Source organism: Myotis daubentonii, chromosome 17, assembly GCF_963259705.1.
Source record: "Myotis daubentonii chromosome 17, mMyoDau2.1, whole genome shotgun sequence".
NCBI classification, from domain to species: Eukaryota; Metazoa; Chordata; class Mammalia; order Chiroptera; family Vespertilionidae; genus Myotis; species Myotis daubentonii.
In genome coordinates this window covers 14,264,517-14,290,735 of record NC_081856.1, presented here as the reverse complement: position 1 = coordinate 14,290,735, position 26,219 = coordinate 14,264,517, and the positions used below count along the sequence as shown (strand labels likewise).

General features: G+C 45.0%; 2 protein-coding genes across 5 annotated transcripts in view; both read right to left on the bottom strand.

The window, feature by feature from the left end:
• ELOC (elongin C) overlaps positions 1–26,219 on the bottom strand; it is a 198,999-nt gene that overhangs the window by 172,474 nt on the left and 306 nt on the right. The gene's annotated exons all lie outside the window — the stretch shown is intronic.
• The window catches only part of JPH1 (junctophilin 1), an 86,966-nt gene continuing 66,296 nt past the window's right edge, over positions 5,550–26,219 (bottom strand). Inside the window, exons 4-6 of one of the 4 annotated variants that reach the window (XM_059672868.1) lie at positions 15,348–15,994; positions 8,030–8,125; positions 5,550–7,585 (exon numbers count right to left, since the gene is read on the bottom strand). In XM_059672868.1, the coding sequence (XP_059528851.1) occupies positions 8,045–8,125; positions 15,348–15,994 (728 nt within the window). In that variant the 3' untranslated portion in view covers positions 5,550–7,585; positions 8,030–8,044. The remainder of the gene's footprint in view (positions 7,586–8,029; positions 8,126–15,347; positions 15,995–26,219) is intronic. The other 3 variants (XM_059672867.1, XM_059672869.1, XM_059672870.1) reach the window with 3 other exon arrangements.

The following is a 26,219-nucleotide window of genomic DNA, read 5'->3' as shown; positions in this document are numbered from 1 at the left end:
ATGAATCTAGTTAAGGATTTATCAATTTTGTTTATTTTTCAAAAAACCAGTTCTTGGTTTCATTGATCTTTTCTCTCTTTTTTTAAAGACTCTTTTATTTATTTCCACTTTGATCTTTATTTTTCTTCCCTTCTACTCACTTGGGCTTTGTTCTTTTTCTAGGTCCTAGTGTAAGGTTAGATTGTTGATTCTCAAGTCCCCTACTATTACTGTATTACTGCTGATCTCTCCCTTTATGTCCATAAATATTTGCTTGTTTCTTGAGGTAGGCCTGTATTGCTATACATTTCCCTGTTAGAACTTCCTTGGCTGTGTCCCATAGATTTTGGGTCAATGTGTTTTCATTTTCATTTGTCCCAAGGTATCTTTTGACTTGTTCTTTGATCTGGTTGTTAACCCATTCATTGTTCAGTAGCATGTTATTTAGCCTCCATGAGTTTGTGTGTTTTTAGCTTTCTTCTTAGCATTGATTTTTAGTTTCATACCATTGTGATCAGAGAAGATACTTAATATGATGAACATCTTCTTAAATTCATTAAAACGTGTTTTGTGGCCTAGCCTGGTCTATCCTGGAAAATGTTCCATGTGCACTTGAGAAAAATGTATATTCTGCTGCTTTGGTGTGAAATGCCCTAAAAATATCAACTAAATCCATCTGGTCTAACGTGTCATTTAAGGCCACTGTTTCCTTGTTGATTTCCCATCTGGCTGGCTGATCTATCCATTGATGTCAATGGAGCATTAAAATCCCCCACTATTACTGTTATTACTGTAATATAGTAATATTACTATTGATCTCTCCCTTTATGTCCATAAATATTTGTTTTATATACAGGGTATCCCTCCCAAAAAATGTATACCCATTTTAAAAGCTGATTCAATTACATTTTCAAAATGAAATATATTTTAATAAACAGTGCCTTTATAATTATTCCGAGTGTGATCATGGTATCTCCCCTGCCAGGTAAGAAGTATTATTCAAAGTGAGTATACATTTTCTGGGGACACCCTGGTTTTAGGTGCTCCTACATTGGGTGTGTAAATGCTTATGAGAGTTGTATCCTCTTGTTGGATTAATCCCTTTATCATGATGAAATACCCTTCTTTGCTTCTTGTTACAGTCTTTGTTTTAAAGTCTATTTTTTTCTGACATAATACTGCTACCCCAGTGTGAGGTGAGGAAGGCCACTTGTGTGGAAAAGCATCTAGAATAGGTTCCAACCAGGCATTTGAGTTGGGTGGGGTGGGGTCTCAGGGAATCACCACAGCAGGGCCAATGATGTTAGACAAGTTAATGGAGAGCTCAGATTTGGCATCCACTACAGGCTGGGGGTGAGTGGTGGGATGATGGTGGTAACTCAGTGAGGGAACATTGGCATCTGTCGGCACTTTTGTCCTGGAGAGAGCTGTCCTGATCCCTACCCTCCAGCCCTCACCCTGAAGCTAATAAATTCAGGTCCTTCTCATATGACCCTGGTGCTTTTGTAGCTGCTGCCCCAGCACTGGAGCCTAGAGTGAGTGATTTGGTGAGTGAGTGAGTCTGTGCTCAGGTTTTAAGACCTGAAGTGTCTAGATCTGCAGCAACCTCAGTCTCAGCCACAATCTCTGGTGGTTTTCACAACCAGATATTATGGAGGATCCTCCTCCTGGCACAGGAGCCCCGGGCAGAGGAGTCCAGTCTGGGGCGGAGACACCTCACTCCACAGGGGGTACCTCTGCAGCAAGATGTCCCTCCTAATTCCTCATCACCACGCCTTTGGTGTGGGACCTGCCTATTCCGTGTCTCTGCCCCTCCTACTAGTCTCCATGTGGCTTCTTCTGTATATCCTTAGTTGTAGGAATTCTGTTTAGCTAGTCCTCAGGTGGTTTTCAGCAATGGCTGTTGCATAATCTAGTTGTAATTTTGATGTGGTCATGGGAGGAAGTGAGCACAGTGTTAACCTACTCCACCATCTTGACCGGAAGTTGATATATTGTGCTCTTCACCATAGTAAGTGAGCAACTTTATCCATCACTAGCTAAACAAATCTCAGGCCCTCACTTTTGTGTTAATTCTAACAGTTTATCAGATTTGGGATTCAAGAGAATAACAAGGAAATTTTATTGAACACAGATAAACTGTCAAAAGAACACCATATTTGGCCCTAGCCAGTTTGGCTCAGTGGATAGAGCTTTGGCCTGTGGACTGAAGGGTACTGGTTAGATTCCGGTCAAGGGCACATGCCTGGGTTGCCGGCTCAATCCCCAGTGGGGGGCATGCAGGAGGCAGCCAATCAATGATTCTTTCTCATCTTTGATGTTTCTATCCCCTCTCCTCCCTTCCTATCTGAAATCAATAAAAATATATTTTTAAAAAATTGAAGAAAAGAACACCATATTTGTCTAAATCTTTTAGGTGCTATGTGTAATTCCTAGGTTAATCCTAGAGATCAAGTTCAAACACCCCCACCCCCACACCAAGTTCATTTATAACGTGCTTCTTACTTCAAAATACCAAGATATCCTTGAAATGCTAAAATTTTGTTAATATTTAGTATTTTATAAGGTTCAAAAATAAATATCATAGATAAATAAATTATTAAAAGTCAAGAAATAGAAGGATTGTGAATACATTATTCAGATTTTCTAATAGACTCCACTATAGTTATAGCAACCAAATGGCATTAAGGAACTGATGGAAATGGGCTCATTCAACCCACCATGTTACTTTTGAATTTCATATTTTCTACATTTTTATGGCCGCTGACTGTGTTAGTGTGGAATAATGCTAGCCAATATATGAAATAAAAAAGCACATTTACAGGCAAATCAAAATCACAAATTTTTATAATTTTTGGCTAAAGGATCTTGGGCAAGTCATTTAACTTTCATAGGAATTGTACAAGAACTTCATGAGATATCAATGTGAAAGTTCTTCGTAAAGCAAATGTCTCGTATTCTATACTGAAAAGCACACGTATCAAGAAGGAAGTCTGTGAGTGTGGTGTTTGGTTTTCACAGTGAGAAAGACTCGCTGATCACCACTGAAGAAAGAACATCCTATGGCCGGTGGCCTAATTAACCCTTATAAAGAGGCCTTTAGTGGGATCTCTATTTTTTAATGCGTCTGAGACACTCAGAGGCATTTAATACATTTTCCTAGTTCCATCAATGAGTAAAAGCTAACACGTACAAAGCAGTGAGTAGGTGCCAGGCACTGGACCTCGCACTTAATGTAAATGAGCTAATTTCATCCTCACAAGCAGCCTGTGAGGTCAGTGCTGTGGTCGTGCCCATTTTACAGAGAAAAAGCCAGGAGAACAGATTAGAGGAGGATCGACCATCAGGACCACAGCCAGAAGTCCATCCATCATTATGGCATTCATCCAAATTCATTATGATACACACACACACACACACACACACACACACACACACACACACACACACACACTAGTGGCCCGGTGCATGAAATTTGTGCACGGGGGTGGGGGTGTGTGTCCAATCTGGGACCCCTCAGAGTATGTCTGACTGCCGGTTTAGGCCCGATCGGGCCTAAACCGGCAGTTGGACATCCCTCTTGCAATCTGGGATGGCTGGCTCCTAACCGCTCACCTGCCTGCCTGCCTGATCACCCCTAACCACTCTGCCTGCTGGCCTGCTTGCCCCCAACTGCACCCCCTGCTGGCCTTCTCACCCTCAACTGCCCCCCCATGCCGGCCTGCTTGCCCCCAACTGCCCCCCCTCCACCTGCCCTCCCCTCTTGGCCTGATGGCCCCTAACTGCCTCTGCCTCGGCCCCGCCACCATGGCTTTGGCCAGAAGGATGTCCGGAAGGTCTCCCGGTCTAATTAGCATATTACCCTTTCATCAGTATAGATTCTGTTATTTTCTTCTATGTCCCATTAATCTGACCCCTATAGAGATTGTTAGAGAATACTAAAGTACTTTTCAGTACTTTTGGAGTAAGAATGAAATGTTGGACAAGCAAACACAGCCTTGTGAACTGTTCCCGGGGAGGTGCAGACTATGTCACGTCTACAGCTCCATACGGAGTTGGAAAGTCGAGTCTACACAACCTCCCAGACCACGAGAGAAGGGCGGCAGGTCCACAGAGTGAGAGCCTGGGAGCCTACTCATCATGACTCTTAGAATAGTGACTGCATTAAATGGGCGGACAGAATATTTTTCCAGATTCTTCCCAACCACACAGTCGTCTCCTGAGCTTTGGCTTCAACCATCATGACGTGTGGTTTGGACATGAGTCTGGAATCAATAATGGTTCTAGCACCCTGTGCTTTTCCCGCTGTCTCCAAAACAGTCTGCCCTGTGTTGCGTTCCTTTAGGATTTGCTAGGAGAGTCATCGTTTAAGTCGATAAATCGGTTAGTAGCCAGAGGTGATCACTTTGTGAATTATTTATATGGAGGTCTTGAATATACTAGCCCCCGACAGGAGTGACAAACCTGGGAACTTAAAAGCACCCTGGCAGCTCCTGGGCAGCAGTTCTGGAGGTCCTTTTATTATACCTCCGAGGCAGCTTGCCTAGCCCAGCTCCGAGGATGGCTTCAAAGGGCGCTCAGGTGAGCAGGCTGGCAGGGGGGCAGTTGGGAGCGAGCAGGCCGGCAGGCAGAGTGGTTAGGGGTGATCAGGCAGGCAGGCAGGCAGGTGAGTGGTTAGGGGCGTTAGGAGCCAAATGTTATACATTTTGGTTTCAAGGATTATAAATAAAGGAATTCACAGGTAGGGAGTTCTTTTTTCACAGCAAGAAACTTTAAATAAACGAAGGAAGGTTTAGTGGCAGCAGGTTCCCTGAACTGCTCATTGGCCTAAGCTTCCAGAAGTGTGTTCAGCAGTAGGGGCCATAGCAACGTATTAATTTATTTGGGGCACAATGGTCCAAAAACTTGAGTTAATTGAAAAGTACCCATGCAGGAGGGAATTGACTCCAACTTAGAGTTTTCCTTAAAAACTTGAAATCCTTGCCCAGCTGGCATGGCTCAGTGGTTGAACATCAGCCTATGAACCAGGAGGTCACGGTTCGATTCCCAGTCAGGACACATGCCCGGGTTGCAGGCTGGATCCCCAGTAGGAGGCGTGCAGGAGGCAGCGGATTGATGATTCTCATCATTGATGCTTTTATCTATCTACCTCTCCTTCCTTTCTGACATCAATAAAAATATATTAAAAAACCAAAAGAAAAAAAACTGGAAACCCTGGGTAGGGCACTAATCCAGTTAACACGTTAAACGCCCAGCCTGTTTTGTCTTCCAGATGGAAAGTATAGTGTCAGTCACCGGTGACTGACTGGGCACTTCACGTGTTAATGAAGGCATCAACCAGAGCAGTGAATCTTATTTTGCAAAATTACCTGGAAGGCCCGCGATGAAAGAAACGTAGAAAGAAATAACCATGTAGTACAGCTACCTTCTGACACGTGGCTTCTTTGAGCCCCGATCCCCTCCCCCCATCATTTCTATTGTTAATTTCTCAGCAGCTCTTTCTTTCAACACACCAAAATTCCACATAACTCCAGACAGTAATTTATGCACAAAGGAGACACACCTGCAACTTTTTAAATAACCAACTTTTTTTTTTATTAGAGCAAATACAGTTGTGAAAACTGTACGTTATACATTTTGGTTTCAAGGATTATAAATAAAGGAACTCACAGGTAGGGAGTTCTTTTTTTCACAGCAAGAAACTTTAAATAAACAAAGTCATGTTTTATTAAGTACACTGGCAGACTTCATGTGCTGTCCAAAATGTAGAGTACAGTATAACAACCCATTAGAAAGAGCCTTTCATGTAAAATACAGCTGTGCACATTTTAGAAAAATACCGACAATTTGGGCTTTGTTTTAAAAAAGCTTATAAATCATACATATATTTATAAATGGAACCAACATGCTTACTGTAGAAACATATCCTTTCGTTATCTTGTTAGCCCATTATTTCAAAGCATTACACATTTTAAATAAACACTTAATAAGATTAAATATTTTCTCTTTTTAGAAAATCAGCTTTCCCAGCGTAAAGAGCTAAGGGGCCAGGAAGGAGAAGTGAGAGTATTGAGAATGACACAGGAACTTAAACGTTTCTTGGGTAAAAACGTACTTCCTAAATTTCAAAGTCAAAGCAAAATGTAAAAAATAATTAAATATACAAGTTGAAATTTTCATTTGCTCTCTTTCTGCTTTCTTCTTTACTCCATATTGGTCACACCCAGGATTCTCAACATAGTGCACTTCTGCAAGAAACACCACTGGGTTACTGCCCTGCAGGTGACCAAGCACCCAGTTCACCCCTGTGCTAACACGTGAATGGTCTCTTCCGCATCGAAAGGGTAGCAAATAAGGCAAAGAGAATCGGATTAAACCATGCAGATGGTGAAAATATTCAGGAATAGCTCCCTCTCCACAATGTCATGTTTCATAGAGATCTAACAGAAACCTTTCCTCCCCTGATTTCTTTTTAAACAATTACTTTGAGAAAGACCCTGTAGTTTCTCGAAGTAGGCATGCTTCTGAGTAACAAAGAATAACTTGTAAAACAGCAAAAAAAAAAAAAAATCAAATTATGCCAGAATAACAAAGGACGGCGAAAGACAACTATTGAAACAAAAACGTCTAAGCCTTTAAGATGTGAAATAAAATTAAAAAAGGACTTTGAAAAAACACGAAAGGCATAAAATTGAGAAGCAGTGATTTTACAAAGCTTTATGCTCTACCTGAATGTATTCAAAATTTTCAGTTGGGGGAAAAAATAAAGGGAAAGAGAAGAGCAGTTATTAATAGCATCTTGCTTAACTTTCATGGGAATTAACATAGCCACTGACAAGATTCTATTTGGTTGTAAAGTACGTCAGCAATGAAACTGAATCCTTTAGACACCGATTACTGCAACCCATGCAACATTCTGACTTCTTAGAATTCTGTTGTCTTTCAGTTTTTAGAATTTAGCACCTCCCGAGTGCATAAATAACTCATCTCAGTAATGTTAAAAATATTTAAAATTAAATTATTTCTTAGGAAGGTATAATGCTTTCAAATTGCTAACTTTTAAAGATAAACAGCCTTTCACCCAAGGTTTAGGAAGACTAAATGGCATTACAAAAACGATGTATTGTTGTCAAAATCGACACATTTTCTCTAGACTTTTGTTGATTCTTTTCCTTGAGATGCAACGTGGGTATTTCATCCAGCCAGGACCGCACGTGGTAGGTGACCGTACATCATCATATTTAAATAAACAGCAAAAATAGTCGTGCACAAGCAAACGCAACGTTCTCTCCCAGAACGTTTGGGGGCATGAAAGCAGCAGGTCATGGCATAAGACTGCTGAGTGATGCTGCTGCCTCGTTCTCGGACCGAGACGGGAGCGAGCGGTGGAAAGGCGGTGGCAGCAACACAATCCTCCGGCCGCATTCCTCCGGTCGGGTCGTTTGTTTGCCCAGCTCCCCGCTGCCAACGTCAGATGGTAAAATAGTAAGGCAGCTGTTGACTCCCATCAACAACCAAACACGCAGCTCCATACGTTTCCAGTTTAGTCACACTCTGCTAGGACAGATGGAGCAGCCAGTGCCAGGAACTTCGCCGGATGGGGCTGCTTCAGCAGATTTTAAAAAAGAAGGATTGTTAAGTTTTGCGCTCCAGCCCGCCGCCTGCTCCAGCTCCCAGAGGACCCCAGAGCCACACAGCCCTCCCACGGGGACCGGACAGGGCCTCTGGCCGCATTTTCCAAGGTTCCTTTCTCTCGAGAGCCCATCCTAATGGCAAGCCTCCCTTCCTGGGTCTGAGTCTGACCGGGGTGTGCCATTTAAAGGGCTGATGACACCACTGGGCAGAACTGTGGGCTGAGACTACTAGTTGTCATGACTCCACCGAAGGGTCAAAACAGTTATATCATGGAGTAGCTATGTGGAATCACATTCAGGCACAGCCAAAGTTAAAGTGAAGGACAATGTGTCGTTGTTAAAAAGAATGTGAATCTGAACATGGGACAAGAATGCTATGTTTTGTGGTTTGTAATAGAAATCAAGGCTAGTCTTACCTTTCCTAACTCCAATCAAGTTAGAAAGTGAACAAAAAGAATGGCCAACCCGATATTCAACAGCATGACAAGGACAATCATGACTGAATTAGGGCCCTGGAAAGAAAACAGAACAAAACAAGCATAACTTTTCCCTTTTAATAGCGGTACATAAATTAGCTCACAAAAGCAATTACTAAAAATATAAAAATACCCAACACAGTTGCGGTAAAGGAGGCATGAATAATGACAGCAGCTACAAAAGGTGTAAACTAAAAATAGCAATGCTGTATTTAGACGGAGCCATCTCTGAACTTTCACTTAAAAATGAATCCTGCCTTGGTTGAATCTAAACTAGGACTGAAAAGACAGCCTGCTACATTCACCTGGAAACGGTGGGCGGCAGCCTGGGTGAGACACAGCTCCCCGAAAAGGTTAGGAACTGCCGAGGGTTGGACAGGCACTTGTGAAGGTGCAAATCGGGCAGGAGGAATCGGGGAGGGAAACCTGGAGGACAGCGAGGCCTCCCAGGAAGAACGTTGGGAAAACTCAAAATAAGGTTCTCTGACTCTTGTTTTCTCTGGGCGTCTTTTTCGGACACTATCCCTTCCTTAAAATTAAAAACTACACGTGGGGAGCCGATCACTTTCAGACATTATTGTACAGGTTTAATTTTATTGTTTCTCTGCTCATAACCCTAACCTTTCAGAGGTCAAGTTATACTGGAGAAATTGCAGCACCCTAGTTTGATAAATTACTGCTGTAATAAATACCTCACAGCCCAAGGAGCCCAAACTGGGTTGGCTAGTTTTAAAACAAACAAACCAGTTCTGGCTGGCGTGGCTCAGTTGGTTGGGTGTCATCCTGTGCACTGAATGGTTGCTGGTTCAATTCCTGGTCAGGGCACATGCCCGGGTTTCAGGCTCAATCCCTGGTAGGGGGCATGTAGGAGGTAGCCAAACTCCATGTTATTTATGCTCTCACCTCTCTCTCTCTATCTCTCCCCCCCCCCCCCCTCTCTCTCAATAAGAAAACTAAAAACTCCAAAACAAAAACAAACCAGCCTTATATGACCCACCTTTTCAGATCTGCCCAAGCTTGGCCTTGTTGATTACAAAGACATGATCTTGGTATTTACTATTAAAATAGTGTCTTATTCTCTTTTAAATATATTTTTATTGATTTCAGAGAGGAAGGGAGAGGGAGAGACAGACCGAAACATCAATGATGAGAATCACTCATTAGCTGCCTCCTGCATCCCCCGCACTGGGGACGGAGCCCGAAACCCAGGCATGTGCCCTGCCCAGGAATTGAACCATGACCTCCTGGTTCATAGCTCAATGCTCAACCACTGAGCCACACCAGCCAGGCTAGTATCATATTCTTAAATAGCATTAAAAGTGTTCTAAAACTGGTCTCATGACTTAGGTGGGGAGGAAGTTTTGTTCTTAAAGATGAGAAAACAGTTGTACTATGTTTGACTACCTAGCGAGACCACAATGAAATGGTTAGTCCTCAAATGTCTTGTCGTAATTTTGAGGGGCATGGGGTAAGTTTGGAACTGCCATTGGTCCAGTGCTCGTCTCGCAGGGTCTGTGGCTTGGGTCACGTATCCTTCAAGGAGGTCTCCTCCCTGGAGGAGTCAGAGTGCGTGCGCCATTTTTCTCTATTCTAATACTTCACCCTTTATTGTCATCCTTATGAATTGAGTTCCACAGCAGCAGGGCCCTGCTTTGTTCACCACTGCGCACCCACACATAGGGCTGCCCGATTCATTCAGGCAACCAATGTTTAATGAAAACCTACCACCTTCTGGCACTTTTCCAGGTGACATGGATGTGGTGAACAGACTAATTCCTGGCATTAAAAGAAGAACAGGGTGACTCGTAAAATCAGGGTGGTGAAAAGGAGGAAGTAAAAATGGGTGCCCTTGCCATAGGTATTGTTAGTTCCTAAACCCCATGGAAATGAAAGAAAAAAGAAAACATTTACTGCAGGTCTTCCTATGCCAGGAGTGGGCCAAGATGCCTGTGTTGATTATTTTTAAAAATTCTTCACAAGGGATTATTGGTCCCATTTCATAGAGTGGGGAGGGTGTGTTGCCCAAGGTTAACTCAGCCTGTTTGAACAATTTAGATCTAGAATTAAACTGTGGTCTGCTTACGCCAGTGCTCGTGTCCTTTTCGCTACATCCCTATGAAAGCCACAGGCCTCCGTTTAAAAATAATGACTTCCCATCAACTTCTTTAAAATGGTATTTTCATCTGTACCCTATGCTTCTAATAACAGAAAACATCAGACTTTGGGAAGGACCCGTGTTTCTGTTAGAATACTTGTGTGGTAATCGATTAAGAGAGGACTAACCCAGGCAACTTCTCAATCACGGCGAACCTAGAACATATCAGGTGGGAAACTCTTATGACCCAGGAGATAAAGCAAATGATCTTTTAATATCACAACAGCATGGAGATTAAGGAAATGCTATGTATATGACGAACTTTGATTAGATTTTGCTCACGAATGTGTTACCAATTTTGGGATCGTTATTTCCACTCTCTGGGGTCAGCAGGTTTAATTCCCAATCCCCAAAGACAGGGATACGGAAGAAGACGAGGACATTTTTCTATTGGCCATATATTTATCGTGGAATATGTTCTAATAGACACACCCACTTATCCTACCATTTACGGTGCCCTCTTTAAAGGTGATTCAGTAAAACCAGCAATAAAAGGTTCAACCTGCAACCAGGTGGAAAGTGAGGTTTGAGAGGCAGACGTCAGGATGCGAGCTCTGCGTTCATCAGGGTGCAAAGCTTTAAGGTGAAGTTCCATAAATATGACTGGTGGCCAGTTGTAGCTTAAAATAGCAAAATGGAAAAAAAAATCAGTCTTGCTTTTCAAGACTGACTGGGACAGGTGTCTTGAAGGAAGCTGTTTCAGGGCAAAGTGCAAGTCCTGATTGGAAGAAAACTTCAGGCAGTTAGAAAATTAAGTGCAGGAAGTCAGACTATGGGAAGGTTGACTAACGAAAGAAATCTTTCTCCCCCCCCCCCCCCCCTTTTCTTTCTTTAAGAGACTATCAGTTCACTTAAAATGGTGAGGAATTTCCTGCTAGAGAGTATAGTTTATTAATGTTAAATGGAAAACTTCTCCAAAAAACAGAAAGACCAAAGCTTAGTTTAGTATTAACAGCAAATTTTAATGATATGGATTGACTGTTTTTTTATTGTGTGTGTTATGTGTGTGGTTCAAACACAGCCTGACGAGTTTTTCAAACACGGTTTTCAATAGTTCAAAGGAAATAACAGGCAAATCTCAAAATGAACTTGGGAGCCGATCAGAGGGACAGCTGGGAACAAGGGCAGGCAGTTTCTAGAAGGGGTCGAGATTCTTAATTAGCAGACCCCTCACCATTCTAGCTGACAAGACTCTACAGATGCTTCTACTGTCTCCCACCCAAGTTGCCAGGTTGCAAAATCCTCAAAATATTGTGGTATCACGTGAGTCTACATGCCACCCCTGCCCACAGGGGCCACAAAACTTCGTCAGGGGGTTACAAAGTAATCCTTGCCATGGCTCCCCCTCTCAGATTCAAGTAATTCATTTGCTCTCAGGGATTAGGCTGTGTCCCAGAAGACTATAGATTTCTAGGGGGTCAATTGCCAGGGTGATCCTGAGGGTGATCAGAGAATACTGGAGGACAGCAGGTTCTTGAATAGGTCGTTTTGTTCAACATGGTTTCATTATAAGATGGAGGAGGAAAAAAAAATCAATTCCTGGCCAGGGCCACTGTCTGTGTGGGTTTTCCCCTACATCCCAAAGGTGTGCTCCTGAATGCATTGCATTGTTGTGTCTCCATTGTCCCCATGACAGAAGGTCATCCTGTCCAGGGTGGGTCCCGTCTTGTGCCCTGAGCTGCTGGGACAGGCTCCCGCCACCCACGACCCTGAACTGGAATGAGCAGGTTGGAAAAGAATGATAGTACTTGTTTTTATTCATCTTTCTTACATATGTATGTAGCTCACATTTATCTCAGTGTTGAATATTAGAAGTGTTTTGGGTCTTTATTTAGAAGTTTGGTGATGGTTTTGTGACCAGAAATATGCTGGAACTTAACTCTTGTTTTTATCAATTAGACTGTGGTGAACTGGTTTCGTTACCTGTCATTTCACTTAAAGTCGCCATTTCCAAGAACCTATCTGCTACTGATGATGTTAAGTGAGGACTTACTGTATTTATCAACTATTTATGCTTCAGCTAGTACAGTGTTGAAGCAAATTTAATAATAGCTTTTGAGCACTCACAATGTGCTAGGTACCAGGCTAAGAACTTCATAAGTATTAGCTCATTTAATCTTCACAACAACCCTATGATAGAGGATGAAGAAACCAAGTCACTGAACAGTTAGGAAACTTGCCCCAGATCACACAGCAGGGACCTGAACCTTGGAAGTTTGGTAGCACAGTTCACACCCTCAGCCACTAGCCCAGCTGTGGGCAAACTATAGCCCGCGGGCCGGTTCCGGTCTGTTTGAAATGAATAAAACTAAAAAAAAAAAGACCGTACCCTTTTATGTAATGATGTTTACTTTGAATTTATATTAGTTCACACAAACACTCCATCCATGCTTTTGTTCCAGCCCTCCGGTCCAGTTTAAGAACCCATTGTGGCCCTCGAGTCAAAAAGTTTGCCCACCCCTGCACTAGCCTATCCTGTCTCCATAAGCTGGTTGGAATTCTAGATCTGGTTTGGTGAGCCACCCTACACAGGGCGATTCTGACTCAAACCGGATCTGCCAGCTGCCCACAAAGAGCACTGGCTGATTCAGTGTTGTTTTCCCTCAAATGTCTGTTTTAGTGTGAATGTTCCTATGAATTTCCAAGTTGTTATTTTATCAACCTCTTTTATACAATGTCTTTTAATCTCAAAATTGTATTAAATTGTAGTACTCCCCAGTTTTGTTAATTCTCACCCAAGGATATTTTTCTACTGATCTTTCAGAGAGGGTGGGGGAGAGAGGGAAAGACAGAGAGAAACACCATCGACTGGTTGCCTCTTGCACACGGCCTGGGCTGGGGTGGAGCCCGCAACTGAGGTATGTGCCCTTGACCAGAATTGAACACGGGACCCTTTGCTCTGCAGGCCGACACTCTATCCACTGAGCAAAACTGGCTAGGGTCTCTCTGGCATTGAAAGTTGTTCATTGTTTATCTTGAGGGTAATTCTGTCACTTCCTACATCTCTGTGAAGAAAACAGTGATCAGGGTGTGAAAGACAGCTTTTGATTATTATTTGAAAGAGAAGGTTAATTGTTAAAATCTTCCCACGAAGGTGCCACGTCAATCCTGACTTCTGGTGCCCATGGCGGACAGAGGTGAGAGCTGCTCTGCCTCCTGGGGGCGCGGAAGGGGACCCGGGAGACCAACCTACTGAGCTGGGAGATGCTTGGCTAACTCCAAGAATCACAATTCTGCACATAAGTCAAACACATGCTTTTTCTAAACAAGGAGGCTATGAAGTTTATAGAGGAACTATTACAGATAGGAGCTAGGTAACTCACCCAGTTGTAAGAGACCAGGGCATATGCTTCCCCCGGGGCAGCTCTGGAAGTCAACTGAGCCCCACTTCTGGGAACCCAAAGCTACAAATGTAGGGCTTGGCAGTGTTTGAATTTCCCCCTTGTAAATCAGGCAAACTAATACTAATATAAATGTGAGCCTTTATTAATCTGTGGATAAAAATTCTGAAAGCCAAATGAGAAGTGAAATATTACATTTAACAATTTCAGTGGTGATATCATGTATATTATAGGTATATCAGGATACTGAAATATCAATGTTAAAAACTAAAAAGAGAATGCTTATTGAATAATCAGAGTCTCAAAGTTATTCTGTTTTGAAAACCATCTATCCCCATGGGGACTGACTCTCAGAAAGTTAATCCAGTTAATCTGATTAATATATATACTTAGATAATTAAAAAGATGAGAATTTGAAAAAAGGGTGGGAACCAGTGTTTACAGATATTAGCAAAGTCAACAAACCTAAGAAGTTTCAACCTAAGTTAATTAAAAAGATGGATTTCAATTGTTTAAACCCGTGAATACATTAAACAGACAAAAGAAACTGGTGATTGTATTATATTCTTGTTTGCTAAAATATTAACCTGCACCTTTATGCAAATAGGTCTCTGAAATTACTAGTAAACATTGGGTTGGCTGTGGCTTCTACCATAAGCTAAACATGCAACACCTCTGTTCCCAAGGCATATGAATAGGTCGGTCAACTGTCTATCAGAAAGTACTCTGCTTCAGCTTTTATAGATTCTATAGAATTTGGTAAAATCCAAATTCCATTTATCATTGACAAATCAAACTCATGTGATCGAGGACACATTTATCGATAACTGAAAGCTTTCTGGTTGAATAACAAAACCTTAGCTGCTCAAGGCTGACGATAAAACCAGCATCCACCAGAAATATGAAATGTCAGGAGCACTAACACTCTGAGGGGTTAGAAGACCAAGGTCATCTTCTTAAACAGTTGAAACCTGGCTTTAATTAAGTAAAATCCAAACAAAATAATTCACAATTGCTAGGAAAGATGTTCTTTGGTCTAAAGGTACTGACTGTTTTGGGGAGTCAAAGGTGGGCTAAGAGCTTAGCAAATGGTGGTGGAGCAACTCTTAGCTAGAGCTCTGAGCCTTGTAGCCATCGGGGGGTCAGCTTTTGTTCTGGACTGCATCTTTGTGTCCCCCCAGAATTCAGATGTTGAAACCCTAACCACCAATGTTATGCGATGGCATCTGGAGATGGGGGTCTTTAGGAGGTAGTTCGGTTATGAGGGCAGAGCCCTCCTGGTGGGTTAGTGCCCTTACAAAAGAGAGGCAGAGAGAGCTTGCTTTCTCTCTCTCCCTCTGCTGGGTGAGGACACAGTGGGATGGCCTGTGAACCAGGATGTGGGTTCTCACCAGACACCAAATCTCCGGGGACTCGACCTTGGAACTCCCCGCCCAATCTATGGTATTTCTGGGAGAGCGGTCCCAACTAAGACAGCTACCAGGAGTGATGCCGGCCCAGCCGGGCGTGTTTTAACCTACCTGAAGGATGTCTAAGGTGGGTGGCTAGCTGGCTGGCTGGCTGGCTGAACATGGAGGAACTTCTGTCCAGAAAGCTTTCTCCTGTCTCCAGCTACACACGGGCTCAGAGCTACTCCAAACAGCCCTGTGCGTGGCAGGACTTTTGCGAGCCTCGCTGCCATCAGGGTGCCAGTCACCCCATGCTGCTCCCCGAAAGAACCAGAGTGAGGACGGGAGGGGAAAACCCATCTCGGACAACTTACCGAATTGGCTTCTTTTTCCGAAGAAGGGCACGCATCGTTGCTTGCTGGGTTCTTTGGTTTGGCAAGTTCAGACTTCTTAGCTTTTGGCTCAGCTTTGCTTTCTTTGGCAACTGGTTTTGTCACAGACTGAGGGGGACTCCACTTGTTGGATGTCGGCTTGTGCACCAGCGCCGAGGAAGAGTGGCCGGACCCTTCATCTTCCCGCACGTCTTCCGGAGGGTGCTTGGGGGCGTTCAGTTTCACGTAGTAGCCGTGGTACTGAGAGTGCAGCTCCCCGTTACTGGGGTTGGGGACATGGTGGCGGCCAGAGTACTTGGACTGGGGCACGGCGGCTCCCAGCTCCTTGGAGGGAGCCTTGGACATCAGGGGCTTGCTGACGACGGCCGTCACCTGCTCATCAGCCACACTCCTTTTGTCACGGTTGAGTCTGGCCCCTGAGCTGGGGTTCTGCTTCCTCACGGGCTGGGGGGAAGGCTGGGGGGAGTGGCTTTGTCGGGGACGCGTCTCGGGGGTGCTCGGGGGTGTCGTGCCTTTGCGGTAAAAATGAGGCGATTCCTTTGGTGAAGGGGGCTTTTCCGGTACCTTTTCTTCTGGGTTTTCTTTAGCATCGACACCTTCCTGAAATCTCTGCTTGATATAATCTGGGCCTGGCGGGGAAAAGTGACAACAGAAAGGTGATAAAAATGAGGGAGAAAGGTTTCGTCCTCAGGGTATGCATCTACAGCCGGCCCCCAAATAACGTGGTTCCGTTCAATGCCGGTGAGATGCCCTAGGAACTTAAGTATCAATTAGCCGTTGGGAAAACTGGTTTCATAATAAGTCATTTCACTTAAAGTAATAGAACCTATGGATGAAGTTAAGTGAGGACTCAGCAAAAATATACGGTAAGTCAGCTTCACCTTCTTTCTCTTTTAAATATACTTTTGAGGCTTTGACTAAGCACAAGCACATTTCATTTCCCAAAAGGTTACGCATTGCTGAAACTGTGTTTTTACATGAACATATGTGGTATTTATACTATTCTGATGGCCATAAAAGTGAAACCATTGTGACTTCCCTAATAATCGCACTGGCCGTGCCTGCTCACAGAACACGGAGGCAGAATTCACATTGATGGAGCCCTGCTGACCACACCGTGGGGATCTGTACATTCAAATTAGGTGGCATAATTAAAACACAGATCCTACACTCATATCATTGAAACTGACTTGTTGCTCAATATTTAATAAATTACACTGTATGAGGCAAACCTACAGGTTATATATCTATTGTGTTAATCCTCACTTGATATTTTTTCCATTGATTTCTTAGAGAGTGGGAGGGAAGAGGGGAGAGAGAAACATCGATGTGAGAGACACATGGATTGGTTGCCTCCTGGACCGGGGCCAGGGAACGAGCCCGAGACCCTTTGGTGCGCAGGCCAACGCTCTCCCACTGGGCCACACGGACCAGGGCAACCTATTTTGAAGGATCCTCCTTCAAAGGATCATTTCAAGATCCTCGTTAGGAGCCACTTTAGGTTGCACTTTACAAAAGAACTCGCACAGTCCTTCCCAGCATGGGCTTGCACTGCAGGCATCAAAGTCAAGATGGGACAGTTGTCTTTGGCCCTCAGGTCTCAGGATGGTTTATAACAATCCCATGTTATTTTTATCAATGGGAATCCTTTCATTCAAAAGGATTCTGGTGCATGGTTATTTTATATGGGAGATCTGGGGAGGGGGGGGGAGTGAGGAGTAGAGACAGAGGGAGTGAGGAGTAGAGACACAGGAAGTGCAGCACAAGATGGTACAGTCACGAGAGTTTAAGGATGCCAGTGGTCCAGGCAGGGGACACTGCTGGGGCTCTCAGGGACCGCGCTCCAAGGCAGTTTCCTGCTCGGGACTTAGCCTCTCAGCCCCTCTCCTAGAACCAGGTCATGCACATCCTCTGGCCACCACTCCATCAGCCACTTTGCACGTCACCAGGTGAAGCCAAGGTCACACATGCAGCTGGCCCTCTGCTCTGCACGTGGGCAGGAGTGGACAACGTCACCTCTCCGTGTACAAGGGAGAAACCACCCCGCCAACTGCTGACCGGACCGGACCAGCTCTTGTCAACCGCACAGCATCCTCATGTTCATCTTCCTTTTGCCCCCCACAACCCCAAGCCGAAAACCAATGGTCCTCATTGTTGAAAAGACATGCTGCCTATTTACACTTTCAATTGCTCTTCCCTTGGTGGTCTGAGTAATAATTCGTTAGGAGACTATTTATTATACAAGGTATTTTCCCAAATTCCAAGCCTCACCAAACTCTTAGGAAGCAGGCATTATCCCGACTTTACTGATGTGGGAACAGCTGTAGCAGCTGAAAAACCAAATGTCACAGAGCCCGTATATCTGTAAGATGAGACAGGATACAACGTATAAGGTAATGTTTTAAGCCCATAAAGGAGAATTCCTAAGGACCCACAATTATAATTGTATTCAGGGCAAAAACATAATAGCATTATCCCACCTTCCACCCTCCAGAGACAAATCCACCCCGGAGGGCTCGAATTTCCCGGTCCGTGTGGCCCGGTGGGAGAGCGTTGGCCTGCGCACCAAAGGGTCTCGGGCTCCTGCCCTGGCCCCGGTCCAGGAGGCAACCAATCCATGTGTCTCTCACGTCGATGTTTCTCTCTCCCCGCTTCCCTCCTTTCACGATCACATGTCAACAATGGGGGTGTCTTTTCTAAATTCAGTATAAGCACCGTCTTTTTAAAAGCTGGCAATTTTCCTTTAAAAATAAACTGTCGACACGGAGAAAGGCCTCTCGGGTGAGTGAAGAAAAAGGAGAAACTGCAGTTTCTTTTCCGAATTTGTTCTTGGTGCTGTGACAGGGACATGGCACTCTGAGGGCTGGGCTTCACCCGCAGGCTGGCCCCGGGGTTTAGAGCCCATTCGGGTCTCCTCCCCTGGCCGTCCACCGGGGGGGCCGCCCCTCCTCCGATTGTGGAATTGTTTTTACGGAGCCTGTCCCCTGTCAAAGCAGCTGCCCACCAGGTGAGAGCTGACAGCAAGGAGGAGACAGAGGGAATCCTAACAGCGACAAGAGACTGATTATTTGGGGGAGGGGACCTCAAAGTAATTCAGTCACCGTGGGTCTAAGGAAAATGTAACTCTTTTTTAGTCAGCACTTCAAGGAATACGCTTTAGTTATCCGGAAAAAGAGCATGAAGCTATCTTAAATACAAAGCACATTTTCAATGCTTTTTGTCCATACGACTCTACTTTTTTTAAAAAAATAAATTTTTATTGATTTCAGAGAGGAAGGGAGAGGGAGAGAGAGATAGAAACATCAATGATGAAAGATAATCATTAATCGGCTGCCTCCTGGATACCCCACACTGGGGATGGAGCTTGCAACCTGAGCATATGCCTTGACTGGGAATCGAACCATGACCTTCTGGTTCATAGATCGATGTTCAACCACTGAGCCACACTGGCTGGGCTCTCCCTACTACTTCAGTTATGTTCCCATTAATAGGCCGTTGGCAATACTCTGGCCACTGGAGGAATATGTATTAATGGATTTATGAAGCTATAGTTTGGACTCCACTGAACATACTCATTATGCTTATTAACTCTCAAATACCAGTCTAATTATTCCCTTAGGTCTATAGAAATCTGATGTGTTGCTTCTTTTTTTAAAATATATTTATTTCAGAGAGGAAGGAAGAGGGAGAGAGAGATAGAAACATCAATGATAAGAGAATCATTGATTGGCTGCCTCCTGCACGCCCTACTGGGGATCAAGCCTGCAACCCAGGCATGTGCCCTTGGCCAGAATTGAACCTGGGACCCTTCAGTCCACAGGCTGATGCTCTATCCACTGAGCCAAACTGGCTAGGGCTGGTGTGTTGCTTCTTTCGACACGCTTTTTCTGTTCTCAATGTGTTAGGAAAGGCATTTCTTTCGCAATTGCTTGTGACACTCTCCTAAGACGCAGTTTTCAGGCATATTCACATGCAGATTTCTCTATAGGGCTTCCAGTGAAATTCAAAATCTGTTGCGCTCCAAGAATTTACTAGAAGGATGGAAGTACACTGTAGCACAGGCTGTCCGATTTGAAAGAGTCCTAGCGTTACTATGCATTGACACAGCTGGGACAGGGATTCCATATCCTCCACAGCTGCCGCCTCAGAGACACCCGGGGTACGACTCCCAGAGACTTAGATTTCATGAGGATGGAGTGAAGCCTAGAAATCTTGAGGCTTAACAAGTATTTCAGGAGGTTCTAACGGATCCCACCATAGGTGCTTGAAAGCAGCAGCAAACATGCTGACCAGTGGTGGTCCTCCGTCCAGCCCTACGTGACTGCATCCTGCTGGCAATGGTTCCAGTGATGCCGTCACATGGGGCCTGGGCTCTGATCGAGGAAATACAGTTAAAATTTCCAGAATAAGATCAAACGCATTTGAAACAAGACATTTAATATCAGGCAGAGGACAGATGTTGTTCCTGACTACCCTCTTGGAAGGCACACGTTGTGTCTGCTACGTGTCTGAGGTAGGAATGCATGTCAGCCTCGCCAGGCCGGCAGCGTGAAGCTGATGAGATACAGCCGTTCCTGAGAGAGCCTCGTCAGAACAGCGCCAGGGAGGGAAAGCATGGCGGGTGCCATTGCACAAGGCGTTTTCATCTGTTTTCACAGACAGGATCTATGAATCTCATGGGGTTTATCCCTGGAGGATTCCTGCTGGGAACCAGGTCACGTGCTCACTGACATACCGCACAATGTGAAACAAGGACATTCAGAAAATGCCATTCGGCACCACTGAAAGGTTACTGGTTGCAGTGGGCAGGAAGGCCCTGAACAGCTATGGCAGATGGCAGCCGCAGGGTGCCCAGCTGGTTCTCACAGGTGAGCTTCGGGGGGCTGGCCACGGGCAGAAGCAGCACCATGAAGATTCCCCCGAAACAAATGTCTGAAGGGCAGTGCTTGTCAGCAAAGGCTCTGTAGCATCATCAGACGTCATGACAAAGACATGAGGTCTCTTCAATGGAGACTGCCTTTCAGCAAAGCAGCACCACATGGAACAATTCTAAAACGCCTACAGGGCTGGCAGGAGAGTCACTTTTACCTGCCATGTGGAAAGAAAACCACTTCCCGGCAGGACTTCGATCCTGTCTCTGACAAGACTGCCGCGTCTGAACACGGCCACAGCAGGCTTGTCCGCGGGACGTCCGTTCCTGTCCCTCGCACGTGGCTGGCACTCAATACACAGCTGTGCAACTGAATGAGTAAGTGGTAAGAATAACCAGAAAAACCATGAATTATTCATGACATATCAACTAGTAGATTATTCCATTTCCCATTTTCTATGAAACAGTTGGTTCAGATTTTGGCAAATGAGTTGAGAAGTTGTCTATTCCAGAATGCTTCTCTTGTCTTAACCATCAAATTTACATATTAATGACAGGCGTAGGAAATTACATAATGAATATGTGCTTTCTTCTCTAAAGACTTCTTTTAAATTTTTATTGAATTTATTGGGGTGCCACTGGTTAACAAAATTATATAGGTTTCAGGTGTGCAGTTCTAGGATGCAGCATTTGTATATTGTATTGTGCGTTCAAGTCAGGTCTCCATCCATCGCTGTTTATCCCCCCTTAACTCTCTTCTAACATCCCCCATCCCCTTCCCTTCTAGTAATCACCATACTATTGTCTGAGTTTTGTTTTTTCCTTAATCTCTTCACCTTTTTTACCCAGTCCCCTCTTATCATTATGTTCTCTCTATGAGTCTGTTTCTATTTCATTTGTTAATTTATTTTGTTCATTAGATTTCACATGTAAGTAAAATAATATGGTGCTTGTCTTTCTCTGACTGGCTTATTTCTTTTAGCATAATACTCTCCAGGTCCATCTATGCTGTTGCAAAAGGTAAGATTTCCTTCTTCTTTATGGCCGAGTAATATTCCATTGTGTAAATAAATGTACCACAGCTTTATTAATCCACTCGTCTACTGATGGGTACTTGGGCTGCTTCCAAATCTTGGCTATTGTAAGTAATGCTGTAATGAATACAGGAGTGCATATATTCTTTTGAATTAGTGTTTCGGGTTTCTGCGGATATATTTACAGAAGTGGAGTTACTAGGCCATAAGGCGGTTCTGTTTTGAATTTTTCGAGTTAGCTCCCTACTGCTTTACACAATGGCTGCATTAATTTCCTTTCCCATCAACAGTGCATGAGGGTTCCCTTTTCTCCACATCTTCACCAATACTTGTTTTTTGTTGTTTTATTGATGATAGCCATTCTGACAGGTGTGAGGTGATATCTCATTGTGGTTTTAACTGGTGATTAGTGATGTTAAACATCTTTTCATGTCTATTGGCCATTTGTAAGTCCTCTTTGGAGGCTGGCTGCACTCTGGCAGTATGCAAATTGCATGAGGTAGGTTCTCAGTGAGTCACCAGGTAGAGGTGAGAGGTGTTCACTAGGTTGATACAGGTTCAAACTCTGTGCCCTTGCTGGGTCTGAGGCCACTCAGCCAAGTCCCAGGGTATACCAAGTCTAGCTGCCACCTGCCGAGTGCCTGCAGGCCTTTGTGGTGAGATGGGGCACCGGAGTCATCAGGGTGAGGCAACAGTTTATTAGTCCCAAAGGGACCAAGACTTGGCCTTGTAAATGGAGGGTTCTGCACCAGTTGGGAGCGTGAGAGAAAAATGTCCCCCATCTTAGACCACACAACTCAGTCTGTCTCCGATTCTGCCAGGAGCTGATCTCAGCAGGACAAGGCTGCTGGAGGATGGGGCTAGTGGATCTTCCCTGAAGAGGAGGTGCAGATCAAGCGCAGGGGAGGGTGGGGGGAGTGGCCTTCGCCCCAGAGCCATGCAACTCAGTCTGTCCGCATTCTGCGTGTACCTCAGTAGGTTGGAGCCCAGAGGCTGGGGCCAGTAGATCTCCAGTTGCAGTGGTTCTCAACCTTCCTAATGCCGCGACCCTTTAATAATTCCTCATGTTGTGGTGACCCCCAATTTCATTGTTACAAATTGAACATAATTAAAGCACAGTGATTAATCACAAAAACAAATATGTAATTATATATGTGTTTTCTGATGGTCTTAGGCAACCCCTGTGAAAGGGTCGTTCGACCCCCAAAGGGGTCGCGACCCACAGGTTGAGAACCGCTGAGTTAAGGGAAGGTGCTAGTCAGGTTCACGGGAGAGTGGGAGAAATGGCCTCCACCCCAGTCACACCTCAGTTACTGACAGCACGTGAGTCTTCCTGGGCTTCTATGTCCTGGTGCAGGCAGCTGATGCTGTATGGAGGGGAGTGCACCACCCAGGAAAGACGGCTTCTGCTGTGCGGGAGAGTGACTCAGCACATGGATCCTGGTGCTGGTGGCTGTCCCTTCAGCTCTCCCCAGAGCCACACCCCCCAGACGCTCCTCATGTGACTCTAGTCCGCTCTACCTTCCCTTTGCGGGAGCCCAGAGTGAGTGGCTGCAAACGAGATTTCGTGCACTGGCACTGCAGGAGGGCACCTGTGTCTCTAGCACATTGCCTGGTAGACAGACTCCCTGCTGATTTTCTCAGCCGGATGTTATGTGGGCACCTCTTCCTGGCTCCGGGCTGAGGAGCCCAGCTTGGGGTTGAGACCCCAGGCTTCTCAGAGGGAATCCCTTCCGAATCTCAGGGGCTGCCTGTGGGAGTGGGGTCAGCCCTTTTAGTGCCTCCACCCTTTTTATCAGTCACTGTGGCTGCTTCTGCAAATCTTTGGTGGTAAGACCTCTCTTCGGCTAGTCTTCAGATGGGTATTGAGGTTGCTTGCTCTATATTTTAGTTGTAACTACAGTTTGGTCCAGCGAGGAGGTGAGTGTAACATTCACCTACTCTGCTGCCATCTTGGATCCCTCCTCTCTAAAGAGTTCTAATTCATAACAGAAATGTGAACTTCAGCCCACAATAACCTATGCCAAAGACCTCAGTTTTTACTCAGGATAATAAATTTACTGGTTGTGCAAATACATGCTACTATGGACTGTATGTGTGTTTCCCAAATTCAGAGTTTGGAGTTGTGGTCACAGGGAGGTAAGTAGGATTAGATTATATCATGTGTGTGAAAACCTGATGATGGAATCGGTGAACTTGCAAAAAGAGGAAGACACAGCAGAGTTCTGTCACTCCCCTTGCATGCACCCAGGAGAGGCGAACTCAGGTTCTGGGAACAGCCCGCTTCTCCTTGACAATGCCAGCATCATGACAAGGTAGGAGAAGGCTCAGCATCTGCCTCCCTTTCCTTTCCCCACCTCCACTCTCCTTGGGAAGAAGTGGGGAGAATTCTCCCAGCATCCACCTTCCTTTTCCTACCAAGCTCTCATCCTAGGGAAGAAGTGTCCCCATCACTCCCTACGTACCTTTCTCCACTTCTCGTCCTTGGGAAGAAGTGGGGGGGAGGCCGCCTCCTTCCTTTCCCTACTACCTGCGCTGGGCTTGCTGTCTCCAAAGAGGGCTCCCTGTAAGACATCTGCCCCATTCTAGGGCCGTGTTTCTTGGTCTTTTTAAATTCATGCCCTGTCACTTTGATAAACATAACTTTATACTCTACTTAATATCACTTAATAAAAAATGAAGTATTTCGACTAAAAGGAAATTGTAACAGTGTGACAAACAACCATATGTATACACTTCCTTGATCTCACCATGTCCCACTCCCCCTTCCTGAGTGACGACCTGAGGTCTCTCATCTTACCTTTCCTGGCTTAGCTACCTGATTTCACTTGAAGCAGAGCGACTCCTTGGGGGAGACTCACATTGCCACCACAGCTCACAAGGCTGATGCAGGACAGCAGAAGGCCGACTCGTTACTCTAGAACAGGGGTCCTCAAACTACGGCCTGCGGGCCACAAGCAAATACAAATATTGTATTTGTTCCTGTTTTGTTTTTTTACTTCAAAATAAGATATGTGCAGTGTGCATAGGAATTTGTTCATAGTTTTTTTTTTTAAACTATAGTCCGGCCCGCCAACGGTCTGAGGGACAGTGAACTGGCCCCCTGTTTAAAAAGTTTGAGGACCCCTGCTTTAGAACCACCAATGCCAATGCCACATAGGCCAGGGGACTTGCCCTGATACCACCAGTGCATGCTCTCCTTGTGGTCGACCTCCACCAGAAGCTCAATCAACATGAGAAGGTTGCTAGTGAACACGCATCAAGACACGGCGCATGAGATGAGTCAAATTTCCGAAGGCCTGAGGCAGCCAATTCCTCAGTGGGGTCATCTTGCCAATAGTGTTGGTGACAGCTCCTGCATCCTTCCCCATTATAGCAATGTCCTTCCAGTGCAACCGCTAGCCTCGAGCTTACGTTTTGGCCAAGGCTCCTCTCTCCTTTGGACAGTATTTACATGGGTGCTGCCAACATTTTTCTCTGTGACTCTTTTTTCCTATACTCTTTGGGTGACCAATGCTGTCTTTAGATATTTTAATACACTCAATCAGGTGACAAGGACATCTCGCAACTCTGAAACCCAGGTGATCACTTCTGAGCACTTTATATATTTCTGTGTAGTATCCTGGGCTCATGTTATAATTCAACTCTCAGAAGGCAGTCTTTTTCTAAATTCTTGGGGGATGACTCACTCTACCGTGCATGTATGCAGTCACCTACACATTCACATCCGTTTGTATGCTTTATTTACAATTTAACCCTTTACTTAAAGCCATTCCACAGGGCGAGGTTTTTTCCCCTTAGTTTTAACTGAACTGCAGAACCATCCAGTTTTGAACTAAAAGCATAAGATTTAACGAAGAGGGTAAACACGTGAAAATATCGCCAGCTCCTGAGGTAGGTAACTTGTTATGAACGCGCTCAGAACATCCGCCCTGACGGGCAGCCTTTCCCAGGGCTAACAACTTCTCCGCAGGACACCTGCGCTCCCGACAATGGAAACATTTATAGGTGAGATACATACATTGAACGAGCAGCCCGACTTAGAAAAAATACTTAAACCCTTTAAGCGGTGCCTGACTTGCTCACCCTGTAACGTGGAGGGGGAAAGCATGAGTTACTGAGTTAAGCTCCCTGCAGAAGCTCAATCACACTCAGCACAGAAAGACTTCCTACAGTTGCCGAAGGAAGTGCTGGCTGTGGGTAAAGGGGACTGCAGCCTCCCCCACTCCTAGGCCTTGTCTCAAACAGCCCCTTGTTGTCATCCCCTGCTCCGGCGATATATTCATTACTGACCCACAACCAGCTGCCCCGGGGATATATTCATTACTGACCCACAACCAGCTGCCCCGGCGATATATTCATTACTGACCCAACCAGCTGCCCCGAAGCCGGTTTCACTCAGAAAGGGTGCAATTACACTTTCCCACAATATTTCTTCCCCCCTCAAATGCTTTTACAACCATAAAAGACTTTTAAAACCATTTAGTCTGGGAAACCGAGATGACCTGCTGTATCATTTACCTCTTGGTAACGCACCTAATAGCAATCTATAGGGAACCTCTTCCCCAACAGAATCCAGAAACGGCCACCTGCCGACAACAATGGGGAGTTTGTTTGCTTTCAGAGCCGCTCAGTCAGTGCTGATTCCGGAGGCTGTGTGGTCTCCTGACAATGACAACGTGAGCACGGAGGAACCAGCCGTTCCCAGCTCTCACCTTACAACAGGTCATCGCTAATGTACTTAGGGACCAGGGAAGGGAGTTGATTTCACACCAGCAAGTTTCTTCCCACCTGAGGTCACCATAAAAATTGGAAAGTTTCCCTTTCTGGACAAAACATACACACATGTTCAGAAATGAGTTCAGTCTCAGCCACAAGGTGAAATAATGCACGCGAAGGAAAACACACATGATCACCACTGCCTTCCCCTGAACTATGACAGAAGCCACT